At 41.6% G+C, this 25,094-nt stretch overlaps 1 protein-coding gene across 4 annotated transcripts in view; it reads right to left on the reverse strand.

Moving 5' to 3' along the window:
* ARHGAP6 (Rho GTPase activating protein 6) overlaps positions 1-25,094 on the reverse strand; it is a 496,950-nt gene that overhangs the window by 262,666 nt on the left and 209,190 nt on the right. For 2 of the 4 annotated variants that reach the window (XM_053580493.1, XM_053580495.1), the window contains exon 1: positions 11,329-11,961. The exons of 1 other annotated variant lie outside the window; for it this stretch is intronic. In XM_053580493.1, coding sequence (XP_053436468.1) covers positions 11,329-11,376 — 48 coding nt within the window. In that variant the 5' untranslated portion in view covers positions 11,377-11,961. Of the gene's footprint in view, positions 1-3,383; positions 3,465-11,328; positions 11,962-25,094 lie in introns of those variants that run through there. One more of the 4 variants, XM_053580497.1, reaches the window with a different exon arrangement.

Raw genomic sequence — 25,094 nt, forward strand, 5'->3', positions numbered from 1 at the left:
ACAGTCATTGCACAATGGTTCAAGCATTCAGACCTGCAGCTGAATGAACAGACAAGGATTTAAGTCTCAGCCCCACTACTTGCTAGCTGTATGGCCATGAAATGAGTATAAAGTCAGTGCCTCAGTTTCCTCATCTTTTAAATGGGGATGATAATAGGCCCTACCTCATAGTGTTCTTTTGAGGAATAAGTGAACTAATACGTAGAATGTCCAGGACTTATGGAAAATATCCAATATATATTGGCTATTATTATTATTACTCAAACTCAGAATAGATATTCCTGAGAGCTTGAAATCACTGGTTCATTTTCTGACAAGCACACACACAGCATTAGGCACATGCTCTAAGTGGCCAAGGATATAGAGTTATGCACGATGTGGTCCTTGGTTCTGACCTCTGCCTCTTTGGATTTTCCAGTTTTTCTATGAATTTGGTCTTCAAAGAAGCAATTATAAGCAGTATGGATATTATGAAAGTGGATGCACAGAAGCCTCCAGGAGGAATTAATCTACGAATGAGAGGTACTTTCTACAGTTCAGGTTGAAATGGGTGCTTTCTTTCTGCTACATTAACTGTGGTACAGGGTAATTCAACTGTAGTCCTTAGCTGCAACCAGTTCTTTAAACCAGCAGAGATAAATGAGAATCATTTTTCAGGGCAGCACCTGTGGCTCAGTGAGTAGGGCACTGGCCCCATGTGCTCAGGGTGGCAGGTTCAAACCGGCCCTGGCTAAACTACAACAAAAAAATAGCCGGGCATTGTGGTGGGCACCTGTAGTCCCAGGTACTCGGGAGGCTGAGGCAAGAGAATCGCCTAAGCCCAGGGAGCTGGAGGTTGCTGTGAGCTGTGACACCATAGCACTCTACCGGGGGCAACATAGTGAGATTCTGTCTCAAAAAAAAAAAATTATCATTTTTCAGTCAAGCACAGTTTTAACCCCCATTTGTGTTGATGCATAACTTGAAGGGTTAAAATCCTTTACCCATCAACCAGGAAAAGAGCCAAACAAATTATTCCTTTTTCATTGTTTGGAAAATAAGATTACTTTAGACTACCCTAATGGGTTTGGAGAAAAAAACATGTATTTTGCATTTATGTTAATAAATTTAGACCACAGCACTTTTAAGTATGGAGCTTTCCAATATTAAATTAATTACAATATCTATGTAAAATGTATCACTCTCTACTATGAGGGCCTTAATATGTTTATAATGTGAATTTCCTTAAAAGCATGCAAACCACATATGGATGGAGTTGGCATAATACATTACTAGTTTAAATGCGGTAATTAAAATAATCCACAGTATAGAGGAAAGAGACATTTTAAGCCATTTGGGAGTCTTTTATATTCTTAGGAATTTAAGGTCTTTTATAATGTAAACAAACCCCAAACAAGACTGAACATGCTTATGATGATTTTGTGTTAGCCAATACTCACCCATCCATCTCCCCAACAGAAAAAGGAAACAAAATGTTCTGCCTTCACCATGCTGGTTTCTGCCCCTCAAGACCGATCTCACTGGATTGGCTGGACTCAGGATCAGAAGGAAACGGGGGAACCAGAAGACCAAATGGTCTTGATTGTCCCAGTCCATGCCTGCTTCTACATATTTTGCCCTCACTGCAGTCCTTTCTGGGCATATTGACACAATCCCTTCCAATCCAGGGTGGAAGATAGTAGGATCTGGTAACAGGGGTCTGTCCCTGGTAACAGCTTCCCTGTGTTGCTAATTTCTGGGTGCTTCAGCACTCATTGCTCATTCCCTTAAACCTGTCCACCGGTGTGTTTAACTATACCAACACACCAGTATAGTTCATTCTTCACGTTAAGCCTTCTTGAGTGTCTTATCTGTTTCCTATTTGGACCCTGAGTGACACAAAGCCCTTGCTGTGAATCAGTAGCTAAGGTGGGAGGATGCTTATCTTGAGATAAAAATTAAAACTCTTTTACATTTTGCTCAGGCCATGAAAATAACACCACAACACTAATGGAACTGTTGGAAGCCATGTGCACAGATATCTACAAAGAATACTACATATTATCATTTTCAAATTCTTCTAGCAAACTCACTGTTCCATACACTCGCCAAACTATTATTACTCTGTGAGTCTAATTAAAGTGGCACCACCAAGCAAGGAATGTAGAGCCATGTCCAAGGACTTGTGCCTATGTGAAGAGGCACCCATGTGGCATAGGGTGGCCTGACAGCCAAGATGCTACCCAAGCTGGCAAGGTTCTTTTAGCCTGTTTATTGTACTTGGACTAACATACATTTCTTTACCAGATAGTTCAGTCGGGTATATTTCTAAAGTTTATTCATCTAAACTACTTTTGTTGCTGTTGTCATGACAAATTTTCTGCAACATTCCTTTGAAAACCTCATTTCAGAAATCTAATTAAGCTGATGGCCTAAATGCTCAAATTTTACTATAATTTTTTTAAGTTAGAAAAGCTCTAAGAATATGTATAATAGCCAAAGAGGAGGGGAGAAAGATCCTGATGGGTTTTCATTTTAAAGGTCCATGGCATCTTCAAGGTAATCAGAAGTTGGGGAGTCCTTAATAACAATAACCATATTAGAATGAACAAACTGGCCTTATACTTTGTATATAAATTTTTGGTGCTGAAATAGATCCCATATTCATACCCAAGCAGTCCCCATGAAGGTAGAGAAAGCAGTCCAATATAATGATTGGTGGGAGTCCTTGTTGTATCATATGATCTATACTAGATGTCCTCAAACTTTTTAAACAGGGGGCCAATTCACTGGCCCTCAGACCATTGGAGGGCCGGACTATAGTTAAAAAAAAAAAAAAAAGACTATGAACAAATTCCTATGCACACTGCACATATCTTATTTTGAAGTAAAAAACAAAACGGGAACAAATACAATTCACATGGCTTCATGTGGCCTGCGGGCCGCAGTTTGAGGAAGCCTGATCTATACTTTAAGATTTAAATACTTAGCAAGTATTTAAGAATAAAATAAATCAGAAAAACTGATCTTTTGAGAATAAGGTTAGAACTGGAAAATCTGAGAAGGAACATGAAAAAATAATAAATTAATTGTATTTGTTTGTAAATGTTGCCGGTCACAGTCCAAAATTTGGAAAGCACCTAAGACTTATTTATTTATTTCTTTTGTAGTTTTTGGTCGGGGCTGGGTTTGAACCTACCAGCTCTGACATATGGGCAGGTGCCCTACTCCTTTGCGCCACAGGCACCACCTAGCACCTGAGACATTTAAATCTATTTACCCACCCCAATCATTTCAGAGCTTACCCTCTAAAACAGGCCAGGCTACCAAAGTTTCAGTGACGTGGCCAGGAGTTAAAAAAGGCTCCACAATCCTGTCAGTGGGAGAATAGACAAGCCACCAACCTTGGGAGACTTTGAACCCTGATGAGATTGAGAGAGAAGAACTGGGAGCCACCATTTGTGCCTCCTCTTTCCTTTGGCTTTTTTTCGGTGCCTCTTGCCTTCCCTTTCTCCAGAGCAGCCGGTCCCCAGCAGCGGTGGCGACAGAAGCAGGTGCCGTAGCTCCTCAATTTCATATAGCCGCGGATCCCATGTCCACATACCAAGGCTTGCTGAGAACCCCACACGTCCTCATCTGGAGATTATAACTTCTAATTTTAGAACCATGACTAACACATTTGATAAACTGGTATCCCAGCTAAATCAGAATAGAGGTAGCAAATAAAAAGGCTGTTAGGCATTCAGCAATCAAGAAGTTAGCTAAAGTCTGACATGAGAGAGAAGACAGTAATCTGGTTTATTGTTTTTAAGCTAAAATAGGGAAGGACATCATCATTGAGGAGCAAGGAAACATAGAGCTCAAGGCACTGAGGCTTCTGGAAGGACCACCAATACCCTCTCCGGGGTCAGCCCAGCACGTGTGAAATATGCTATTCATAACCATGACATATGTCCAGAAAAGCTAACTCACACTTTATCAACTTTATCTCCTAAAAACCAGGGATATACATATAAACACACACACACACACACATACATACATACATACACACACACACATACAGAAATACATATTTTAGAGAGTGCTATACAAAACAATTCTCAAAAACATATAAGACTTTAATGACTATGGAGGTACAATTAAGTCAGGGTTCCTCAATCTCGGCACTATGAACATTGGACACTAGCCTGTGCTGTGCATTGTAGGATGTTTAGCAGTCATAGGTCTCTACACTATTAACATTTGAGGCTAGCCTGTGCTGTGCGTTGTAGGATGTTTAGCAGTTTCTTGGGTCTCTACTTTTTAGATGCCCGTGGCAACTGCCAGTTTGACAACCAAAAACGCCTCCAGACATTGCCCAATGACCCCCAGTTGAGAGCCACTGGCTGAAGTTACCTAGAAAATAATACTGAGGACATATACCCAGATCACACTATGGAGAGGAAGCATTTCTGTATCTCTTCCATCCTCAGCAGGTTCAGCTGAAGTGAACACAAGGTTATAAAAAAAAAGGACCTCTCTGAAAACTTGTACCAGATTACCTGAGTTGCCTGAGATGAAGTATTGTATTGCACTCTCTGAATCCACTTTGCCGCTGAATCCTAGATTGTGTACACAGAGTAGGAAGTGGTTCATCACATAAGTCAATCAGTGGATGCCAAACATGGCTGGTACCTGAATCACCTCCACAGCCTTTTCAAAGCATTGATTCCAAGTCTGGCCCATGGAGAGTCTCATTTAGGAGGCACTGGGTGAAACCCCAAAGCCAATAATTTTAGTCTCTTCTTTCTCTGTGACCCCAGTCACTAATAAAGAGTTAAGTTTGGAAGCGCCTAGTGTAACCTAGGGAAAAACACCCAGCCAGCCAGATTCATGTACTTATAAATATTTATTTGGTGCCTTCCCTATGCCAGAGCCTGCTACAGGCAGTGGAGATAGAGTGGGCAAAGGATGTTTGGATCCTTGCCCTGAATAAACGTACACAGCAGTCAGGGGATACAGACAAACAATGACTGTATAATATAATATCAAGTCATGATGCAAACAATGAAGGCAGCCACTAGAGTGATTTGATCCATGGTAACTGGGTAGGGTCAAAAGCACTTGGGAGAAAACAGTCAGGAAATGTGACATTTTTATGCAATTTGAAGGATGAAAAAAAAAGCCTGTCACACAAAGAACATTCCAGGCAGAAGGGACAGCAAGTACAAAAGCCTCAGGCAAGAATGAACTGCTTGCTTTTGAGGAATGGAAAGGACACTAAAGTGGCCAGGCCATGGTGAGCTGAAGAAGAGCGGTAGGAGGCAGAGAGGATCATGTAGGAGGCCTTAGAAGGCCAAGGTCATGGATGAAGATACTATTCTAGGTGGACTAGAAATCAATCATAGAGCTTTAAGCACTGAAATGTCACTATTTCATGATTTTTTTTTGAGACAGGGTCTCACTTTGTCTCCCTCAGTAGAGTGGCGTGGCATCATAGCTCATGGCAACCTCAAGCTCTTGGGCTCAAGCAATTCTCTTGCCTAAGCCTCCTGAGTAACTGGGACTATAGGCACCCACCACAACACCCAGATATTTTTAGAGATGAGGTCTCACCCTGGCTCAGGCTGGTCTTGAACTCATGAACTCAGGCAATCCACCCGCCTTGGCCTCCCAGAGTGCTAGGATTACAGGCATGAGCCACCATACCCAGTCTTGTTTCATACTTTTTAAAATTCTTTATTATATCATAACTGTGTACATTAATGCACTTATGGGGTACAATGTACTGATTTTATATACCATGTGGAATGTTTACATCTAACTGATTAACATAACCATCTCCTTGCTTACTTATTTGTTGTAGTAAAAACATTCATACTCTATTCTTAATAGTTTAGAAATGTATCCTTGCATTATGTACATTAGGTTGGATCCCCCCAAATACCTTCCCTCCTCCCAACCTCCCACCTTCCCTCCCCTCTCTTTCCTCTTCCCTCCTTTCTGGACTATAGTCATGTTTTACTATTCCTATGAATGTGTGGGTGATTAAATACTGATTTCATAGTAGTATTGAATACATTGGATACTTTTCCCCCATTTTTGAGATACTTTACTAAGAAGAATATGTTATAGCTTAATTCATGTGAACATAAAAGATGTGAAGTCTCCATATTTTTTATGGCTGCATAGTATTCCATGGTATACATATACAACAATTTGTTAGTCCATTCATGGGTCCATCGGCACTTGGGTTGTTTCCATGACTTGGCAATTATGAATTGGGCTGCAATAAACATTCTGGTGCAAATGTCCTTGTTGTAAAATGATTTTTGATCATCTGGGTAAATACCTAGTAGGATGATTACAGGATCAAACCCAAATGGTAGCAAAACCATTTTGAGATATCATCTAACTCCAGTAAGATTAGCCCACATAACAAAATCCCAAAACCACAGATGTTGGCGTGGATGTGGAGAGAAGGGAACACTTCTACACTGCTGGTGGGAATGCAAGCTAATATGACCTTTTTGGAAAGAAGTTTATTTCATGATATTTTTAAAAAATTGGATGGGGTAGCCAATCTTTTACTTAGATAGGAAAATCTGAGAATAAGATAGAGGAATAGGAAGAGAGGAATCAAGAACCCAATGCAGACTTCATATGACTGGACAATAACATCATAAGCAAGTTGAGAGTCAAGTACATCTGGTCTAAGACTATCATACTGTAGGGAACAGGAAAAATAAATAATCAAAGTTTATCACCAGAAAGGACTAAACAAACAATGGTACTTGTTTTCAAATGATTGGCAGATATTTCTGCTATGCAACACCCAACAGGAATCTGATTATTTATCATTAGCAATTGGTGCTTTAATGAATAGTTTAAAGGATGGGTATTGTGGCTTCCTAAGAGGATGAGCCTTTCAGACGAAAGAGGCCTCATGCAGGAAAAATTCTGAGTACAGTAGAAAAGTAAGCATGCCCTGGCGATCCTGGGTGGTGACAGAAAAGGTATCCATGGTCAGAAGAGGTGTTAATTAAAGGATTCCATAATCTCTCATTTATTTGCAACTTTACAAGTTCTGCCGAATTTCCTAAGACGTCTACACTGGCAGCATTAATGAATGATAACTAATTCATACCAGCATAGCCCTGCAACAGTGCCCAATTCTAGGCATCTTCAGAGTTACCATAGAGTATCCTATATTCACCATCACTGAATTATTAAGTCAGCTCGATGACTTCACAGTCTTTGAAAACAGGATGTTCAGAAAGCAAATTTGGAAACTTTCATTAGACAATAATTCTAGGTGTTAAGAGGTTCTCTGTCAGGGTAAGCAGCTTGTCCCTTCCAGTTAGTGTCTCAGGAAGGGGTTAAGTGGAACAAGGGTACAGTCAGCATCTGATTACAAGGCTGTGGTCAAAAGCACAGATGGTGGAATGACTGCACCAAACAGGAAGTGAGATCAGCAGTAGAGAAGCTCAGAGAGGAGAATATGCAGCTTAGGGCCTCAGAAACTAGGTCCAACCTGTTGAGTTAATGCAGTCATTGGACATCTATCTATTGAGCACCTACTTGGCTCCTAGCACTCTGCTAGATGCCAGGTTGACAAACAGGGACAAAACATACAAAATACTACTACCATTGAGTTTTCAACTTGCCAGTAAGAGAGAAGTGAATGATCTCAGTCCAGGGACTCCTGATGTGACTATAATGGACACATGATCTGCCTTTCCCTTCTCCAGGGTCAAAGCTCCAGAAGAGTGGACCTCCTATGGTCCCCACTAAGTCAGCAGGCCAAATTTTTAATCCAGATCTTTTTTAATGTCTTTGAGAAAGGCATACAGATACGGAATTAAACTTAATGGATATTTTAAAATTTGGGTTTTGCCAAATTAAAAAACTAGGTAGCCTTGTGATTCAACAACATAGATGGTTATATTAAATCACTGATGGTCCAGCATTTGGTTGTTGTTTTCTTACTATGACAAGGGAGGGTTAGGAGAAAGATAATTATGTTCAACTATCTTAATTGTCTAAATGACTCAAAAGAACACTGTGGGACCTGGACACCTGAATAAAGCTCTCAGTTTTGTCACCAATTACACATATGTCACCTTAAACTATACTGCTCTGAGCTTGGATTTCTTCATCAAGAAATAGAAAACCTGCCTAATCCATCAGTTGGATTTGAGGCCGAAATTGATCTAGGCTGTGTCCAAATACTTTGCAATTTGTATCAGCCAATAACAATGAGGTCAATATCATTATTACTTGAGACTCTTTAGAGGTACCGCCAATAAATCACTGATTCATTCATGTCACCCTCAACCTTCATGCACTAGTACATCTACATGTCATTCAAATAAAGTCTGGCTGGTTCCATGTCCTAAACATTTCCCAAATACACCAACTGCTCTCAAGCCACAGCCCAGCTGCCTGTCTAGGGTAGGTCATGGTCTCACATCTCTCCCCAGCCCAAATGCCAAGATGCACTCTGGCTGCTCTTCACCCAGGCTCCATGCTGGGACCAGAGCAGGCTTTTGAAAATGTAAATCTGATCCAGTCAGCAAGAGGCATCAAAGGCAAGAGGATCCCCATCTGGAAGGATGGAGTCACCATAAAGTGAATGTGGGAAAACTGTGGGAGGAAAGGTTTCAAGGAGAAAATAAGCTGTTAACAAATTTTTTTGTGATAATAAAACAAGACAGTTGTACTATACTTTGAAAAAATGTAACTGATTATATAATGCAGGATGCTCTTACGCACTTAAGCATGTATATTTCATTCCCAGCGACCATTATGTCCAAACATTTAACAAGATGAGCCTGGTGTCCATAGCAACTCTTAACATCTTCACTATTTAATTGTCTCTTTAGAAAACTGACCAAATACCTGGCACACAACTGGAATTAAACAAATGTTTGTTAAATGAATAAAATGTAAGACACTGATTTCCTATATGCAGTCTCACCTTGAACAAATGAAGAAAGCACCGAAGGAAGAACATTAAATACTTCCCCTAAAATTATATTTCAGAGGAGGCAAGAGGTACTAAGAATACACAGAGGGTTATTCTTTCCCAGGAAGGTAGATGAAAAAAACTTTAAGAATATAGGACAATGCCCAGTGGGGCAAAACCACGTTGAGCAAAGTAAGTAGAATATTTGTGCTAAAGGCTAAAACAAGCTCTGAAATTACTGAAACCTGAATGAGGGAAGTAGACAAAGAGTGCGGCGTTAGAATAGATATTAAACCGTGGAGGGTTATGCTAATGTGCAGAGCAAAGAGTCACAATTAATAAAGAACATTCCTTGAACTGAGACTGATTCAGGGTTGGTGGATGCTGTTGCTTTATCATTCTAAAGTATGCATAGGAAGTGTCAGAGAGCCTGGGGATTTCTTCCAACCTGGAATCCCAATAAATTCCCTCTGGAATCTTCCTTTTTATAGTCTTAAATCAGAATACGTGGACATGATGATCTGTGCTAGAATAAAGGGCTATTTCTTCAGCAAATCTTCAGAGCCCAGGAGGAGACATTGGCTTGACTCTAAGTTTACGATTTTAGAATAATGAGATAGTTAAATTAAAATGACAATTTAAATTTTTTGTGACACGTTGGATATATTTGCATAATTGAGGCAATAATCATTTATAGAATTAATAGACTTCTTTAAAATTAAAGAGCCATTTTTCACCTTCCCTACTCAGCCTCCGCTCTTGTAAATGTGCATAGAGACCTCAGAACACAAATCAAAGGGTACTAGCACATAGTTCAAAATCCGGAAACAAAAGGTGGGGTAAAGATGTGAAGTGGGCACAATGAACACAAACTCCACCTCCTTCAGTGCCAGCTCTGCTGCAAACCAGTTACCCTTAACACCACTTTAAAAGGTAGATTCCCAGGCTAATGTCTACAAAGAAATGAAGATGCATTAGTAACTTGCAAATGTGTCACTTAGCATTTCAAGGCAAGTAACTACAGAAAAATCAGAGAAGGAGCTGTCACAGGTTCTTGGAATGTTCACCTGGGAAGAGATCTTAAGTAACTCTTTTCTAATTCAGGCCCTCCTCTTTCCAACAGAAGAAAATGAAGTGGGAGAGGTATGTCATTTGCCCAGTGGCCCTGTAGTTGAGCCAGGAGCAGCCAGGCAGCACCACATAGGGAATCAACCCCGGCAGCTCAACCTCAGCCTGCCACACCAGTACACCTCCATTCCTTCCTTAGTTTTTTTTTTTAGTCTTGTCAACGTTCTACTTACATCTCTCCAATTTTTTAAGGTGGCAGTCACAATGCCCTATCTCAACAGTGGAAATCAAGAAAAACACTGAAAATAAAGGTACACTAGCTGATGACAGAATAACTGCAACGTCTCATCTCAAAATGACACATCTTACAAGTGGAAAATAAATGTCTGAAGACTAGAATCTAAACTTGCTGCTTGCCTCCTTCGGGAGGGGGCATTCTGAATCTTCAGTAGTATTCATTCCTGGGAAGCAACCTTCCCTTTCTTCTTTCCTTTCTCATTTTCTTCCCTCTCTCTCAAAAAATAATGTAGTTTGTGGATTTGGTCAGTCATTAAGTTTGAACCTTGAAATCTTGAATCTTCTTCAAAGAAGGCAAACCCCATGAGCTTTATGCCTGTTGCGTTCCCCAGGTACCTGCAGTACCCAGCGCAGTACCTGGCACATAGTAGGCCCCCAATAAATATTCGTGGAATATTTGAGTCAACAGGGAGAAGATAGGCCACCAGAGGGAAGGCAGGGTCTGACAGAAGACCCTATTGGCATTCTCGTATATTAACGTGCAACATTAAAGACAATGTGCACCAGCAGTGTGTCCTGCTACAAACTCGGAGAAGAAGGCACACCCGGTTTCCAAAGAGCAAAGCGGCTGTAGCCTAATGCTCCCTGCGGCATTTCTCCCCCAAGACCTCTCGCCTCACACGCACGCAGATCACGAAGCAGCCCTGTCTGCTGTCCAGCTCTACTCCTGTCCTTTCAACGTATCTGACGGGAGACTGAATGGGCGTCCTGGCTGCAGCCCCAGGAGTCCCATTTCTCAGCCCTGGTCAGTGAGGCGGCTGCAGAGTTCACCCCTGGCCCCAGACTGCAGTGATCAGGGCGAAGGGCAAATGGACTGGGACTCCGAGGATTGGCAGCTCCCCTTCTAAGGGACTGAAGGAAGTGCAGCTGAGTTCCTGAGCAGGTGGCACTTCAGGGTGACGCACCCGTCAACCCACCCGTCACCCCAACACAGGACCTTTAGATAGCCACAAACTCCATCACCCCCACGCTATCCCCTCCCAGGCAAACGGAGTGGCGCCCCCTGTTGCCTATGCGCGCGACGGGACACTCACCGCATAGTGCAGCTGGGGCTTCTCACCGCGGTAAGCTGGGTCCCCCATGTCGTCGCCGGGAGGAGCGGCTGGCCCTCGGGCAAAGCTGGGGACACAGCGTATCTCCCTGGCCTCCTACTTCACCGCCATCCCGGGGCAGTCTCCGGGGCTCAAGCCCTGCTCCCAGCGTGCGGAGCTCCTTGCAAAGCGCCCCTGGCACAGACAGCGTCCTGCCGCAGAGCCGGTGGGGACCTCGAGAAGGAGGCGGCGGCAGCAAAGCGGGAGGGGGGAGGAGGAGGGAGCGGCCAAGTCTGATGCGATGGGCGGGCGTTTAATTCCTTCCGCTCCTGGCGGGTCGCTGATGTGGCCAGCTGCCGGCAGCTGTTGGGGGCTGCAGCGAACCAGCGCACCCAGGACAGGTGCCTCACGGGCCAGCACTCCTGTCTCCTGCCACACCGTCCCTCCCTGGGCCCGTGAGACCCTGCCTGCTGAGACTGGGACTGCTGAAGCCTTCAACACCAGCCAGAAGGCAAGCTCCGGTTTCCAAGAAAGACTTTCTCTAACTTTGAAGTAGGTGTGGGCCTGACGCTGGAAGGCGACTTGGAACGTCTCCTGGAGAGGGCGGAGTTTTGGTTTTAGGAAAGCCCTTCTTCAGGACACACTCAAACGCCGGGACCCTTGGAGAGGGCAGGACTGAGAGGGGAGAGGGACTGAGTAATACCCCTCGGAGCGCTGCTGAGGGAAGAGTCTGGGCTGGATGCTGGCCTGGCTCAGCCACTTAGGGGGAACCGAGTCCTAGAGGGCTCGCAGGACCCACGCAAGTCTGGGGAACCGCGCTGGAGGGGAGAGTCCTGGAGGATCTGCGGGGACTTGAGGTCTGGCTTTGGAGCCAGGGTGGAATCTTGAGTATAACCTGCCGGGAAGAAGGTGTCGAAGAGCTGCTTTCTGTGTCTTAGTTCTTAGGTGCAAATCAGAAAACGACATTGCCAGGATTGGAAACAGAAGAAAGGGACATTCTAATTACAAACTGCCTAGCAAACCAAATCATTTTTAGTACACACTGGAGAGTCACAATAATGCCTAAAACTGGCCTCTGCTGTGAAATCTCCCCAGGGAAACTAGTATTTTATAACACCTTGGAGAAGATCTCCAAGTTCTCTCCCCAGCCCTGGCATTCTATCATTTACTATAACCTCCCACAAGCTGAGCCCCCACATAGGCAGGGCCTGGGGCCAGACGGAGACTCCACTCTCCTGAATCAATCAATCCGAGGTGTGGCTATAAACTAGAAGATGGGTTTGGGGGTGGCTTATGCCAATTTCTTGTGGTCCCACTCTACTGAATTCACTGAGGAACTGTCTGCTTGCTTTGTGTAGGGGGAAGGAGGATGACAACAAGATGTGGCCCTGTGTTGAGCCCTTACAATTCAGTTGACTAGACCACCCGCTGACTTATGTATTTTAGAACAACTGGCAGTATAATTATAATTAGCAATGAGAATGTGAAGCCAGGGGCACAGTTGTCTTGAGCACTATAGCATTAGAAAATCCTGGGACAGTTCATGCTCCTGGAAAACTATATGGTTATATCTACTAAAGCTGATCTTATGCCCTGACCCTAGCTATACTGTATAGAGAAATGAGTGCAATAGCCTCATCATATATAAGAATGTTTGTATTATCTTTAGGCATAATCACCCCAAATATAAAAAATCCAAATATGCAATAACTAGTGCACAACAAACCAAGTGTGGTCTGTGCATACAGTTGGAATACTACTCAGCGATAAAAAGAAAAATACTACCAATGCACACACGCCATGGATTAATCTCAAACTATTATGTTAAGAGAAAGAAATCACAAAAGAGGACGTACTTTATGAGCCTGTTTATTTTATTTATTCTGAAACTGAAATTCAAATGCTGAAATGCCATAGGTAAATGTGATCCATGGCAGCAGAAGTCATGACAGTGGTGACCAGGGTAGGTGCTGAGGTGGTATGGACTAGGAAGGGGTTCAAGAGACCCTCCTAGGGCACTGGAAATAGACTGTATCTTGTCCTGTATGTCAGCTACTGGAGAACATCCATATGTAAACGTTCATAGAGTAGCACAGCTCAGATTGGTGCAAGTTATACCGTTTATTATGTGTATTTTATACTGCAATAAAAATAAAAATAAATTTAAAATCAATCCCCTGCCAAAAATAGGAACTTCCAGACAGGGTGTTGGCTATCTTAAGAGAAAGCCAACTATTTGCTCAAGTCTCTTATTCTCCCCACAGCTGCTCAGCCCAGGTCATCTCTCCTCTTCTATGTGGGAAAACAGAGCATGCTCGTTCACCTTGGAGGCCTTCCCTGCTCGTAGCATGTCCAAGCAGAGTGGGAAAATGACACACCAAAGTCCCTCTTTTCTTTCACTCTGTTCTAGTGCTGAAAGCAACCTTTGGGGGAGGAAAGTCATCAAAGACCCTTAGAATATGGCAGAGAACCAGCCCACACTTTACCATCTGGCTTCTTTCAGATGATTTCAGCTAGAGCAGCCTAAGAGGGACATGTGTATGCAAATGAGATCTAATGATCTTGACAGGACCCAGTTTAGGGTCTTCTGCTTTACTATGGTCTATTCAGAAAGATGAACTCTCCAGCCTTAAGACTTTTTCTTCTGTCATACTCACCATTAAGCCTCTGAAGTTAAAACTCCCTTTCCCTACAGAAACTATTTAATTATTAATATGTTTAAACAATATGAAGTGAATCCCAGGGTTTTATAAACCTTAAACATTGTCTTTTGATCAGTACCCCTGAGTAAGTCCCCTCTTAAAACTGGGCCATCTTACATTTTGTTTATATTCTTTGAAAAATACATTACAATGGCGGCGCCTGTGGCTCAGTGAGTAGGGCGGCTGCCCCATATGCCGAGGGTGGCGGGTTCGGACCCAGCCCCGGCCAAACTGCAACAGAAAAAAAAATAGCCGGGCTTTGTGGTGTGCGCCTGTAGTCCCAGCTGCTCCGGAGGCTGAGGCAAGAGAATCGCGTAAGCCCAAGAGTTAGAGGTTGCTGTGAGCCGTGTGATGCCACGGCACTCTACCCGAGGGCGGTACAGTGAGACTCTGTCTCTACAAAAAAAAAAAAAAAAGAAAAATATATTACATCACTAAATGACATTACAAGCCAAAAAATAATCCATTATTCCCCAACTGTGTATTTATATTTTGAAAATGACTTCTGCCTTCCAGTGTATTTTTTCCTAAACTGTCATTGCTAAAACAGAACAAAATTTTCAAGTGTAATTTTTTCTATGTTTGATGGGTTTTGTGAGATAGGGCAAAACACATAAGAAAAGAAATGACCAGTTTACTCTTAAATTGACCTCAGAATGAATCATCAACACCTTCAAGTCTTAGTCCATTTGTTCAAGGCTGAAGGCTTAAGTAGGGACCTAGAAGATTATTCAGAACTCTAAGAGGCCTGTTCAATCTTCAACAATTTGAATTCCACACATTATTTCTACTTAAATACATTTCAAGGTGTATTTTTACATTTCAAGGTATATTTTAAACATTGCTCTAACCGAACTTTCTTATTTGCACACCTCTACTTCCATGTATCCTTTCCATGCTGTTTATTTCTTCACTTGCTCACTTATTTGATAAATATTTTCAAGTGCCTACTATGCGCAAGTATTGTTCTAGATCAATTGAACTATATTAACATTGTCGTAGTTTCAAAATTCAGGTTGATCTTTTGGGGTGATGGAGGGAGATACAAAGGGAGTAAGAAGCACATAAAACTTCTGGAGGCTAAAGTTCATCCAACTTGTTGGTTAAGAGCCTGCTTGGCTAATGTGCTTTCTTGGTTAGTCTTTTAAAAAAAATAAATTCCTCTGATGTTTATCATCGCTCCCAGAGTGGACTTAAAAGTAATCTCTACAAGTTATTCTACCAGCATTACCGTTCAGAGAAAACCTGTCATGCTAACAGTGGAATTTCCATGTCTTCCTCGCCCCCAAAGTTATAGCATTTCCAGGACTGAACACTGACCTTTCTGTCCCAGCACTTCGATTAAAATTCTTGTCTGAGTTTACTCTGCCTACCTATAGGCTGAGTTAAAATTTTCCACATTTAGTGCCAACTCAAGGGTGATTCCTTTTTTTTTTCAGAAAGACTTCACCTAAATCTGTAGAAGCAATTCTCTTCAGAGTTTTGGAGTAGTTGAGAGCTCATATGAGCATCAAAAGCCACCTAGTATTAGAGGATGAAGCCCTTCCTGGAAGCCCAGCCTCACAATTGCTAACACAGTGGCTTTGAGACCCTCTGGGACAGGGAATCCCCTCCCCAAAACTCAACACCTATACTCTGCCATTCTACTAGTACTGTTGATCTAGGTTCTAAAGTATGTTAAAAGTTTTGAAATAGAACAATCGATAACATATAATGTACAGCTTAATTATTACAAAACACCCATCTAACCACTGAGGTCCCTGTGGCCCTCCCCCTTCCCAGTGGCAGGCACTGTACTATCTTTGACCAACTTGGTTTCCTCCCTTCCCTTTTATAGCAAGGTTTCTCAACTCGAGCACTGCTGACATTTAGGGACCAATCATTCTCTGGAGTAGAGCCTGTTCTGTGCATCGTATGATGTTTAGCAGCATCTTTGGCCTGTGCCCACCAGATGCCAGTATTATTTCCCCTCCGCTGATTGTGACAAGAAAAATTGTCTCCAGCCATTGCCAAATGTCCCTTGAGGATGGGGAAGGCAAAACCACTGTGCATTGAAAAACACTGCTTTTTAGGAAGTAATACCTCCATAAATATTAGAGTTTAGTGTTGCCTGTTTTATATACATGGCTTCATAAGTATGTTTTTATTATAGCTCACTTCTTTTGCTTAACACAATATTTTTAAGGTCCATCCATGTTGCCGTATGTAGCTATTGTTTATTCATTCCCACTACTGTCTAGTATTCCACTGTATGTGTTTACCACTATTTATCTTTTTAACTGCGGATAGACATTTCTGTTCTTTCCAATTTTAGATGACTGGAAACCACACTGCTTGGACCATTAGACATATCTCCTTGTGCACATGTGCATGTATTTTAGGGTTCAAACCTGAAATTAGAACTGCTGGGTCATAGGCATCTATACCTTCAGTACTACTGGACAATACCCAACAATTCCAGACAGACTGTATTAATTAGAATCTTTATTTACACTACCGTATAAATAGACTGAACATGGTTTATATAAAGACTGAACATAGTTTAGAGTTGTCTCTCTTTTAGGTTTTTTTCATGGGGTTAACAAAGATGAAATTAAGGAAATCAAATTCAGGGTCCAGACGGAGAGCTGAGGACATAGCTTCAGGTCCTCCTTGCCTGAAATCATGTCTCCTGCAAATGAAGGACATACCAGCCATGTTGGGACCCTGGCATTGGCAATATCATTGCTGACTTAACCCACAGCTATAGGACAAAGCAATGGATACACTGGTTATGCTTTGGGGGATGGACATTTCATTAGGCAGAAATTTGGCACACTGGGGAGAGAGGGGAACTTAGCACAGCAACTGTAAACATATGTGCCACTATGGGAATTACCATTCTTCTTTATGGCCATAATTTCTTCCCTTTTTCTTAACCCTACCAGGATAGGAAGACAGAAGGGATCCCAGGAAGAATGAAGGGCTATATTCCTTCCTGCAGCTAAGTTAAACAGGCAATCCCCTGCTGAAAGACAGACCTTGGCCAAAAACTAGTGAATGAAGAATTGGTGGTGATCCCAACAGCAATGCCTGGAACATAGTAGAGACAGAAGAGGGAAGATAACCCCCTGGCACAGCTTAGTACTATTTCCTTTTACCTCAATCTCTAGAACAAAGAAAATCATGAAGTTATGCATCAACTAAGAGCTGAGAATGTGATGATCAGAGAATACAGGAAAAGAAGATGACCAAGGAAGGGTATGTATAAATTGACCATTATAGTGGGTCCTTCTGGTATTGTCGGTTTGTCCTGTTCTTGCCACTTTGATATTCTCACTGAAGAATTGCTACTTGGTCCCAGGAAGCCAGAGAGAATATCCTTAAAAAGAACCCATAGAGAGATGCTTCTTAAATAAATGTTCTATTCAAGGGTTATTAGGCAAAAGAGAGAGGCCACAATCCCTTTATCTAAGACTTTCCAGATAACAGTTTGAGAATGAAGAAGTGACTTTTCATTTATATTCATAATCAATAATGTTAGTCTATTGCCTTCACCCCTCCAATCACAACTACCTCCTATTGTCTGCATGCTGTTTCAAGTATCTAAACCCTGCAGAATGCCCATGACAAAATCAACACTGCAGGTGCCAGAGTTATTGTTTGAAATGGTAACAGTTCCACTATATATTGAGCACCTACATGACGCACCCTTTGCTTATGATGCTTTGTAAACAGCAAATATGGATCCTTAGAATAACAGTGCAAGGAAAGTATGATTATCTCCATTTTATTCATGAGGGAATTAACTTATTTTGCACAGCTAATAAGTAGAGTTGAGATGCAAATGCAAGTTCAACCAAAATATCTTTGCACACCATTCTAGTAGGTTTCAACGTTGAGACTGTTTTTCATTAAGTCAGACCCATTCACTAACTTGCTAGTACCCCATCCATATCTCCTAAGCCAGTGGTTCTCAACCGGGGATGATTTGCCACCAATGGGACACTTGGCAATACCTGGAGCTGTAACAGGTAGCTGTCGTAACTGCTGGGGTGTCACTTGTACCCGGTGTAGACCAGGTTGATGCTAAACATCCTATATTGCACAAGACAGCCTTTACAACAAAGAGGGAGCTGGTACCAAATGTCAAGAGTGCCAAGGTTGAGAAACTTTTCATAGACAAAAGAAATTCATCCTTTAATGATTTCTACTTAGTAGTACATTTTACACCAACAACACATTTTCTTTCAGTGAAGTGGGTTTTGCAGTACTCAAGAAAACAAGGACAAAATTTCCCACAGCAAAAGAGTAGAGCTGAGTCCTGGGACTTGTATGCAAGTGGGTTTCCACTCAACATGGCATTTTGTGAAAAGGCTAATAGATTGGGTAAAAATTGGCCATTTGTACGATTAAAACGAACAGTTATAGAGTTGTTAGAATACTTGACTAATCACTCAAAGATAACACTACTATAATTTCAAAAAAACCCAATATTCAGAGGATCAGCAGTGGTGTTAATAATGGCAACCAGGTATTACTGCGGTACTGTGGTGCCTGGAAGTTTCAAAGCAATCTCGAATAATTGGTGTCCCTCCCCCTAATTAATCTACTTTGTGATATGCTAGGGAGCAAAACATAGAAGGCAAATGATAAGAATTTTTTTTCAAGAATATAATAAAATGTGAAGAATAAGACAGGAGGTCCTTCCTCTGCCAAGTCACTTACCTTGTCTCACTAATCCAACAAATAGAGAAGATGAGCCCAGGGTGTTTCACATCCCCCAAAGAATGCTTGGTACATAGAAATCAATCACCAATGGTATAAGGCCTTCTTTGCCTTACTGTGTGATGGCTCCAAGCCTAATGTCTTCATTTTTTCCTTTGGGAACATGGTTTATGAAGGTGGCTCTCAATCAGGGCTAAATTTGTCCCTCAGGGCACATTTGGAAGTACCTGGAGGCATTTTTGGCTATTGAAACTTGAAGGAAAGGGAGATACTATTGGCGTCTAGTAGGCAGAGGTCAGAGATGCTTCTCAATATCCCGTGAGGCACAGGAAATCTCATAACACACACAGAGCAAAGAATGATCTGACCACAACGTCAACAGTGCTGAGGTTGAGAAACCCTCTTTTGTGGATAAAACTATTCTGGTCAAAGTAATTCTATAATAATAAACCAGAATCTAAACATTAGATGAGGACTTTTTCATTATTTCAATTTTGGTTGTCATCTTTCTTCACGTTCATACATGCAACACAGATGATTACTGGGAAATGTTTTAAGATTTATTCTCTTTTAGAGAGAAGAAAGAGGAAAGGGGACCAGAAAGAAATGGCTACTCAGTGTTTCTGAAAATATGGTCTTTAGGATCATGTGCATCAGCATCACTTGGGGTGGGTTTTTCAAAGTAGATTGCGAAGACCTCTCCAAAACAAACTGAATCAAGCACCAGTAATTGGAACACTACCCAGATCTGACATTTTTGGAAAGATCCCTTGATAGTTATCAAGTACAACACAGTTTGATAACCATTAATGCAATGGTAGTAAGATGCAGAAACTGATGCTTAGAAAGGTTGAATGACTTATCCAAGGTCATGCAGCTATCATGAGATGATGCCAGAAGCCATCCTGAACCTGGATTTAATAGTGGGAAGGTAGAAAGTATCCCTAATGTGTATGACTAACAAGCAAGAATCATACCCATTCATAGCTATTGAAGAAGAAATGAACATATAATAGCATTTGGCCCAGTTTAACACAACTCGGAGTCTGCTATGTATCTTGTATATCTTCCTGTGGTTTTGTCAAGTTTTCTCCCCATTATCTTAAAAACTAAGTGTAAAAAGAATGCCACACATGACTTCTTTCAAGGTTCTTAAGATAATGGATTTCCATTAAATTTTATTTTTCAAAAAACAGACTTCTTTTTTTCCCTCACATTAACATGTCAAGAAATGACAGATGTGTGTATAAATTGTGCAAATTATTAGTACTTTCAATTCTCCAAAGGGAAACCCCTTCAGAGTGTATTGAAACCAGAAAATAATCTGTTGTCTACTGTCTTGGCAAAATAAAGTTATCAGACACTAGTTCCCTGTGGTTTATGGGAAAGTCTAAGATTTGGAACAAAAGAAAGCTGTTTTGTACATCATAATAGATAAAGCGACAACTTCAAAGCTATCAGTTTGCATTTCTGTAAGTCCCATTGTTTTTTTTTTTTTTTTTTGCAGTGGAATGATTAAAAGAACAGAAGATAATTCAGTCTGTGAAAACTGAAAGAGGACATGAAGATGATAAATGATCTGAAAGAATGTCATGCATAAGAAAGGAAAATCTTATCCATTTCTCTCAGGAAGGCTGGAAAATAACCAAGGGTGGAAGTTATAAAGACTCATATTTTGGCTGAACATAATAAAGACCTTTATATCTGACCTAGTGGTTCTACTCCTAAGTATATAACTACGAGACATGAAAACATATGTCCACAAAAACTTATACACAAATGTTAACAGAATTATTCACAATAGCCAAAAGGTGGAACTAATCCAAATGTCCATCAACTGATGAATAAACAAAATGTGGTATATCCATACAATGGAAGATTATTTGGCCATAGAAAGGAATGAAGTACGGTTACATAATGCAGTGTGAATGAACCTGAAAATTTATGCTAATAGAAGTCAGTAAGGAAAAACCACATATTATATGATTCCATTTATATGAAATGTCTAGAATAAGCAAATCCGTGAAAACCAAGAGTAGATACGTAATTGCCTAGGACTGATGGGATGGGGGTGTTAATGATTTGAGGGACTGATAGCTAAAAAGTGATGAAAATATTCTAAAATTGATTGTAGTGATGGCTTCACAACTTTGAACATCGTAGAAAACACTGAATTGTTCACTTTAAATGAGTGAATTATATGGCATGTTAATTCTATCTCCATAAAGAGGGATGGAGGGAGGGAGGATGAATGGGAGGGAGGGAGGAAAGGAGAATGGGGGGAGGGAGGGAAGGAAGTAAGGGAAGGAAGTAAGGGAGGATAGAAGGGAGATGGAAGGGAGGATGGGAAGGGAGGATGGGAGGAAGGATGGAAGGGAGGGAGGGAGGATGGGATGGAGGGAAGGAGGGAGGATAAGAGGGACAGAGGGAGGATGGGAGGGATGGAAAGTGGAAGGGAGGATAGAAGGGAAGATGGGAGGAATGGAAGGGAGGATGGGAGGGAGGATGGAAGGGAGGGAGGGAGGATGGGATGGAGGGAAGGAGGGAGGATAAGAGGGACAGAGGGAGGATGGGAGGGATGGAAAGTGGAAGGGAGGATAGAAGGGAAGATGGGAGGAATGGAAGGGAGGATGGGAAGGGAGGATGGGAGGGAGGATGGAAGGGAGGGAGGGAGGATGGGATGGAGGGAAGGAGGGAGGATAAGAGGGACAGAGGGAGGATGGGAGGGATGGAAAGTGGAAGGGAGGATAGAAGGGAAGATGGGAGGAATGGAAGGGAGGATGGGAGGGAGGATGGAAGGAAGGAGGGAGGATAAGAGGGACAGAGGGAGGATGGGAGGGATGGAAAGTGGAAGAGAGGATAGAAGGGAAGATGGGAGGAATGGAAGGGAGGATGGGAGGGATGGAAGCGGGGATGGAAGGGAGACTAGGAGTATGGAAGGAAGGACTTGATAATAAATACAGTGGTGCAAGAAAAGGGAGGCAGCTTTTTCAGGAGGTAATGATGTCTTCTTCTCTGGCCATATTTAAACTGAGTCTGGTTTATCGTCAGCTGGAAAGGCTGTACTATGTGGGCAGTTTCACTATAGGACCTCCAGCTCTGAAATGTGATAGTCAGTGTTTTAGCCCTTTCTTGTTTCCCTAACTACAATATGAGTTCATTCTTTCATCCAATCTTTCAATGCTAACTGAAGGCAAGGTATAGTATCTCAAGATAATAGTATTTCTATTAATAATATAGTTGCCTGTTGCTTTAGGTAGAGTTCCCCAGAAGCAGATAGTAAGATAAGGATTGATGTGCAAGTGATTTATTAAGGACCTATTCCCAAGATAAATTGGTAAGGCATAGGTATAAAAGGGTAAAGAGGGGAAGGAAACCGTAAGGGTCAATTTCTAACAAAGTCCCAGTCTCCACTTGATCTCGAGGGAAGCTCTGGAGTGTAAATTACATCACAGAGTTTGTCCCATCTAAGCTAAAGGATCTGAGATTTAATATTTTTGCGCCCGCCAATCACAGGCTATGGGGTGCCCCAGGGTGATGTAAATTCCCAGGCACTTCCAGCCCTTTGTGAGTATAGGGAAAGTATTCTAAAACTCCACAGGAATCTGGTAAGGAAGACAGTCCCAGATGTTGGTCATTAGAAGCAAACCACACAGAAGCTGGGGAATGGGACAGGCACACAGAACTGGTAAAACGCCTTAGATGTTCTGGGCATAGAACCAACAGCATCTATGGCACTTTTTGGCTGAAAATTTGTTAAGTCTAAATGCTGTTTATGATTCTGTTCCTATGTCCAGAGGTCCTGATCAGGGGAGAAGTTTGTAGCCCTAGATTTTCACCAGGGTAAAATATGAGTTGATCTTTCCAGGCTCTCCAATGCCCCTCCTTACTGATGAGTACCTTATCTTGCATCTTTGCCCACATGAGACCTGTTTCATTTCATACACTGAAAATTCGCTGCCCACAAGCACTATAGGGAATTCCTTAGCAGCTTCAGCATCCCTAACAGCACCCCCAAAATAGCACTGCTATTTTGTAACTTACTTTAAGCTTGGGAAGATTCCAAAAACTGCAAACCCATGAAACTATCCGTGACTGAGTATATTCATCACATTGGTTCCCTTCTCCTGGATTAACCCAAATAGGTTGAAGGCGCTGATTCCTGAGCCACACTCTTCAAGTTTCTCTGTTTCATCAATCATTTCATGACCTCATTTGTTGATTAGTGCTTTTGGGGGGTGGGGATTAAACAGTGTGCACACACACACACAATCACGTAATCCCTTAAAACAGTGTCAGGCACATATAAGCTGTCTATTAATGTCTGCTATAATCACACAGGTACAAGACTTCTCTCAGATGGCATGATGGAGTCTTTGTCATCCAAGTTCTTCTTCCTGCCAAAGGACTTGCAACAGTTTTTCTGACCTTTTTTAATTTTTAAAAATTGTTTCCATCTTGTCTTCCCTTCTGCTACTTCTTTCTTTCCTCACACCCTGTGAGATTATCACCTAAAATGGGGTTCATGGCAAAATTCCTCAACACCTAGCAGAAAGACAGCAGATACTCAGTATAATGAAAAATGAGAATTTTTTTTTTTTTAAGGCAGAAACAAAAAGTGCTCCCAGAGCCTCTTGACGCATATTTTGGTGGTGAGGAGAGAGCCAGAAGGCTTTGCTCCAGAGTACAGTTTTGTTTGTATCTATGAAAGTGCACTAGTTGAAATTCCATAAATAGAGGAGCTTCTGTACCACTTTCTATTGCTAATATTTTTTTTTCCTCTGACGTCCATCTCCAGCATTTCAGTTCATGGTGAGTGTTTAATAAATGCATGACAACTGATGTTAAAAAGTGTTGCAGAAGCACAAACCATGCTAGAAAAAAATAGAAAAATACCAAGGGGGGGAATTATCATTCAATAAATTTACAAAAACTTCAAAAGGAAAAGCACGTTGCTTTTTGACCAGGAGTCTCCGAAAGAACACACTTGTGGGGAGATAATTGTCTCAGATCCAGCATGGGGTGTAAGACTGGCTCTTACATTTTATAATGGTTGGAAAAAAATCAAAAGAATAATATTTCATGATATGTGGAAATGACATGAATTTCAAATTTTAACATCCATAAATAAAGTACAAACACATTCATCCCCATTTGTTTACATATTTGTCGCTGGCTGCTTTCTTGCTACAACAGCAGAGGTGAGCAGTCGCCCCAGAGATCATACAGCCTGCAAAACCTAAAATCTCTGGCCTTTTGCAGAAAATGTTCACTGACTCCTAATTTAGAAAACTAAAGTCGTATTTCATTTCCTTTGATTTTTTTTTCTACTTTTGGCTTTCATCTTTTTCCTCCTGGAGTTTTACAAGCCCACTGAACAATATATATTCATTTCTATTAACATCTTGATTATTTTGTTTCATTTACAGCTTGAAAGCCAACAGATAACTCACCAAAAAGAAACCAGCCTGTTTGGGACACATTTATATTATTTCTAGAAACCTCAGGTAAATGTATTTGGGATTCATCGTGCGTGTAGGAAGCACTTCTTGCCCCATTTCCTCTAGAACAATATAAATCATAACCAACAATCAATGTTCCCTTATTGCACTTTTATTACCTATTCTCAAACCATTTGATGAAGCATTTCCCTCTCACTGATTGGCATTTTCTATGTGTCTTCGAAAGCAAAACTTCCTCTGTGCCCTCACTTGCCTTGCAAATTTAATCCTACTTTCCAACACATGCTTGTTACTACCTGGTATCCCTCACTCCAGAGTTGAACTGGGCTTGCACCCATCTGTACCAGATTTAATTATACAACATAGCACATGCTCTGAACCCAGAAGAACAGAAAATTCTAAAACATCTATGTCTATATTTGGCCCTTGGAGTTTTATGATTCTGTTTTGTCTTTAAAATTCCAGCCCACTCAGAGGAAGTGAACTCAAATTGTTATTTATTTTTATGGCATAAACTTTTCAATAGGCTGTAACTTCTAGGTCATGTCATACTGTATAGACAAGTACTTGTGTACATAAAATTTCCAGACTAGCTGAGATTCTGGGAGGTATTCAAAACTCCAATGCACTTTCTGTACCTAGCATGGAGTACATAGTCTCCCCACTACACTCTGAACTTTCCAAAATGCAGCCATCTGCCTTCTCAGCTTCTTGCCAGGGGAGATGCCCTTTGACATTTTTGGTCACACAAGGAACATGATTCCTTTGTTTTCAAGGAAACGTTTCCTACCGCCTATAATGCCCTTTCCCCCATCAAATCTGTCACCTCCTTTCCCCACCCCTTTCCATTTCTCCTTTGCTTGTATCACTACCACCAGCCTCTCTGGATTTCCTGGAG

This window comes from Nycticebus coucang, chromosome X, assembly GCF_027406575.1.
Source record: "Nycticebus coucang isolate mNycCou1 chromosome X, mNycCou1.pri, whole genome shotgun sequence".
Taxonomy (NCBI): domain Eukaryota; kingdom Metazoa; phylum Chordata; class Mammalia; order Primates; family Lorisidae; genus Nycticebus; species Nycticebus coucang.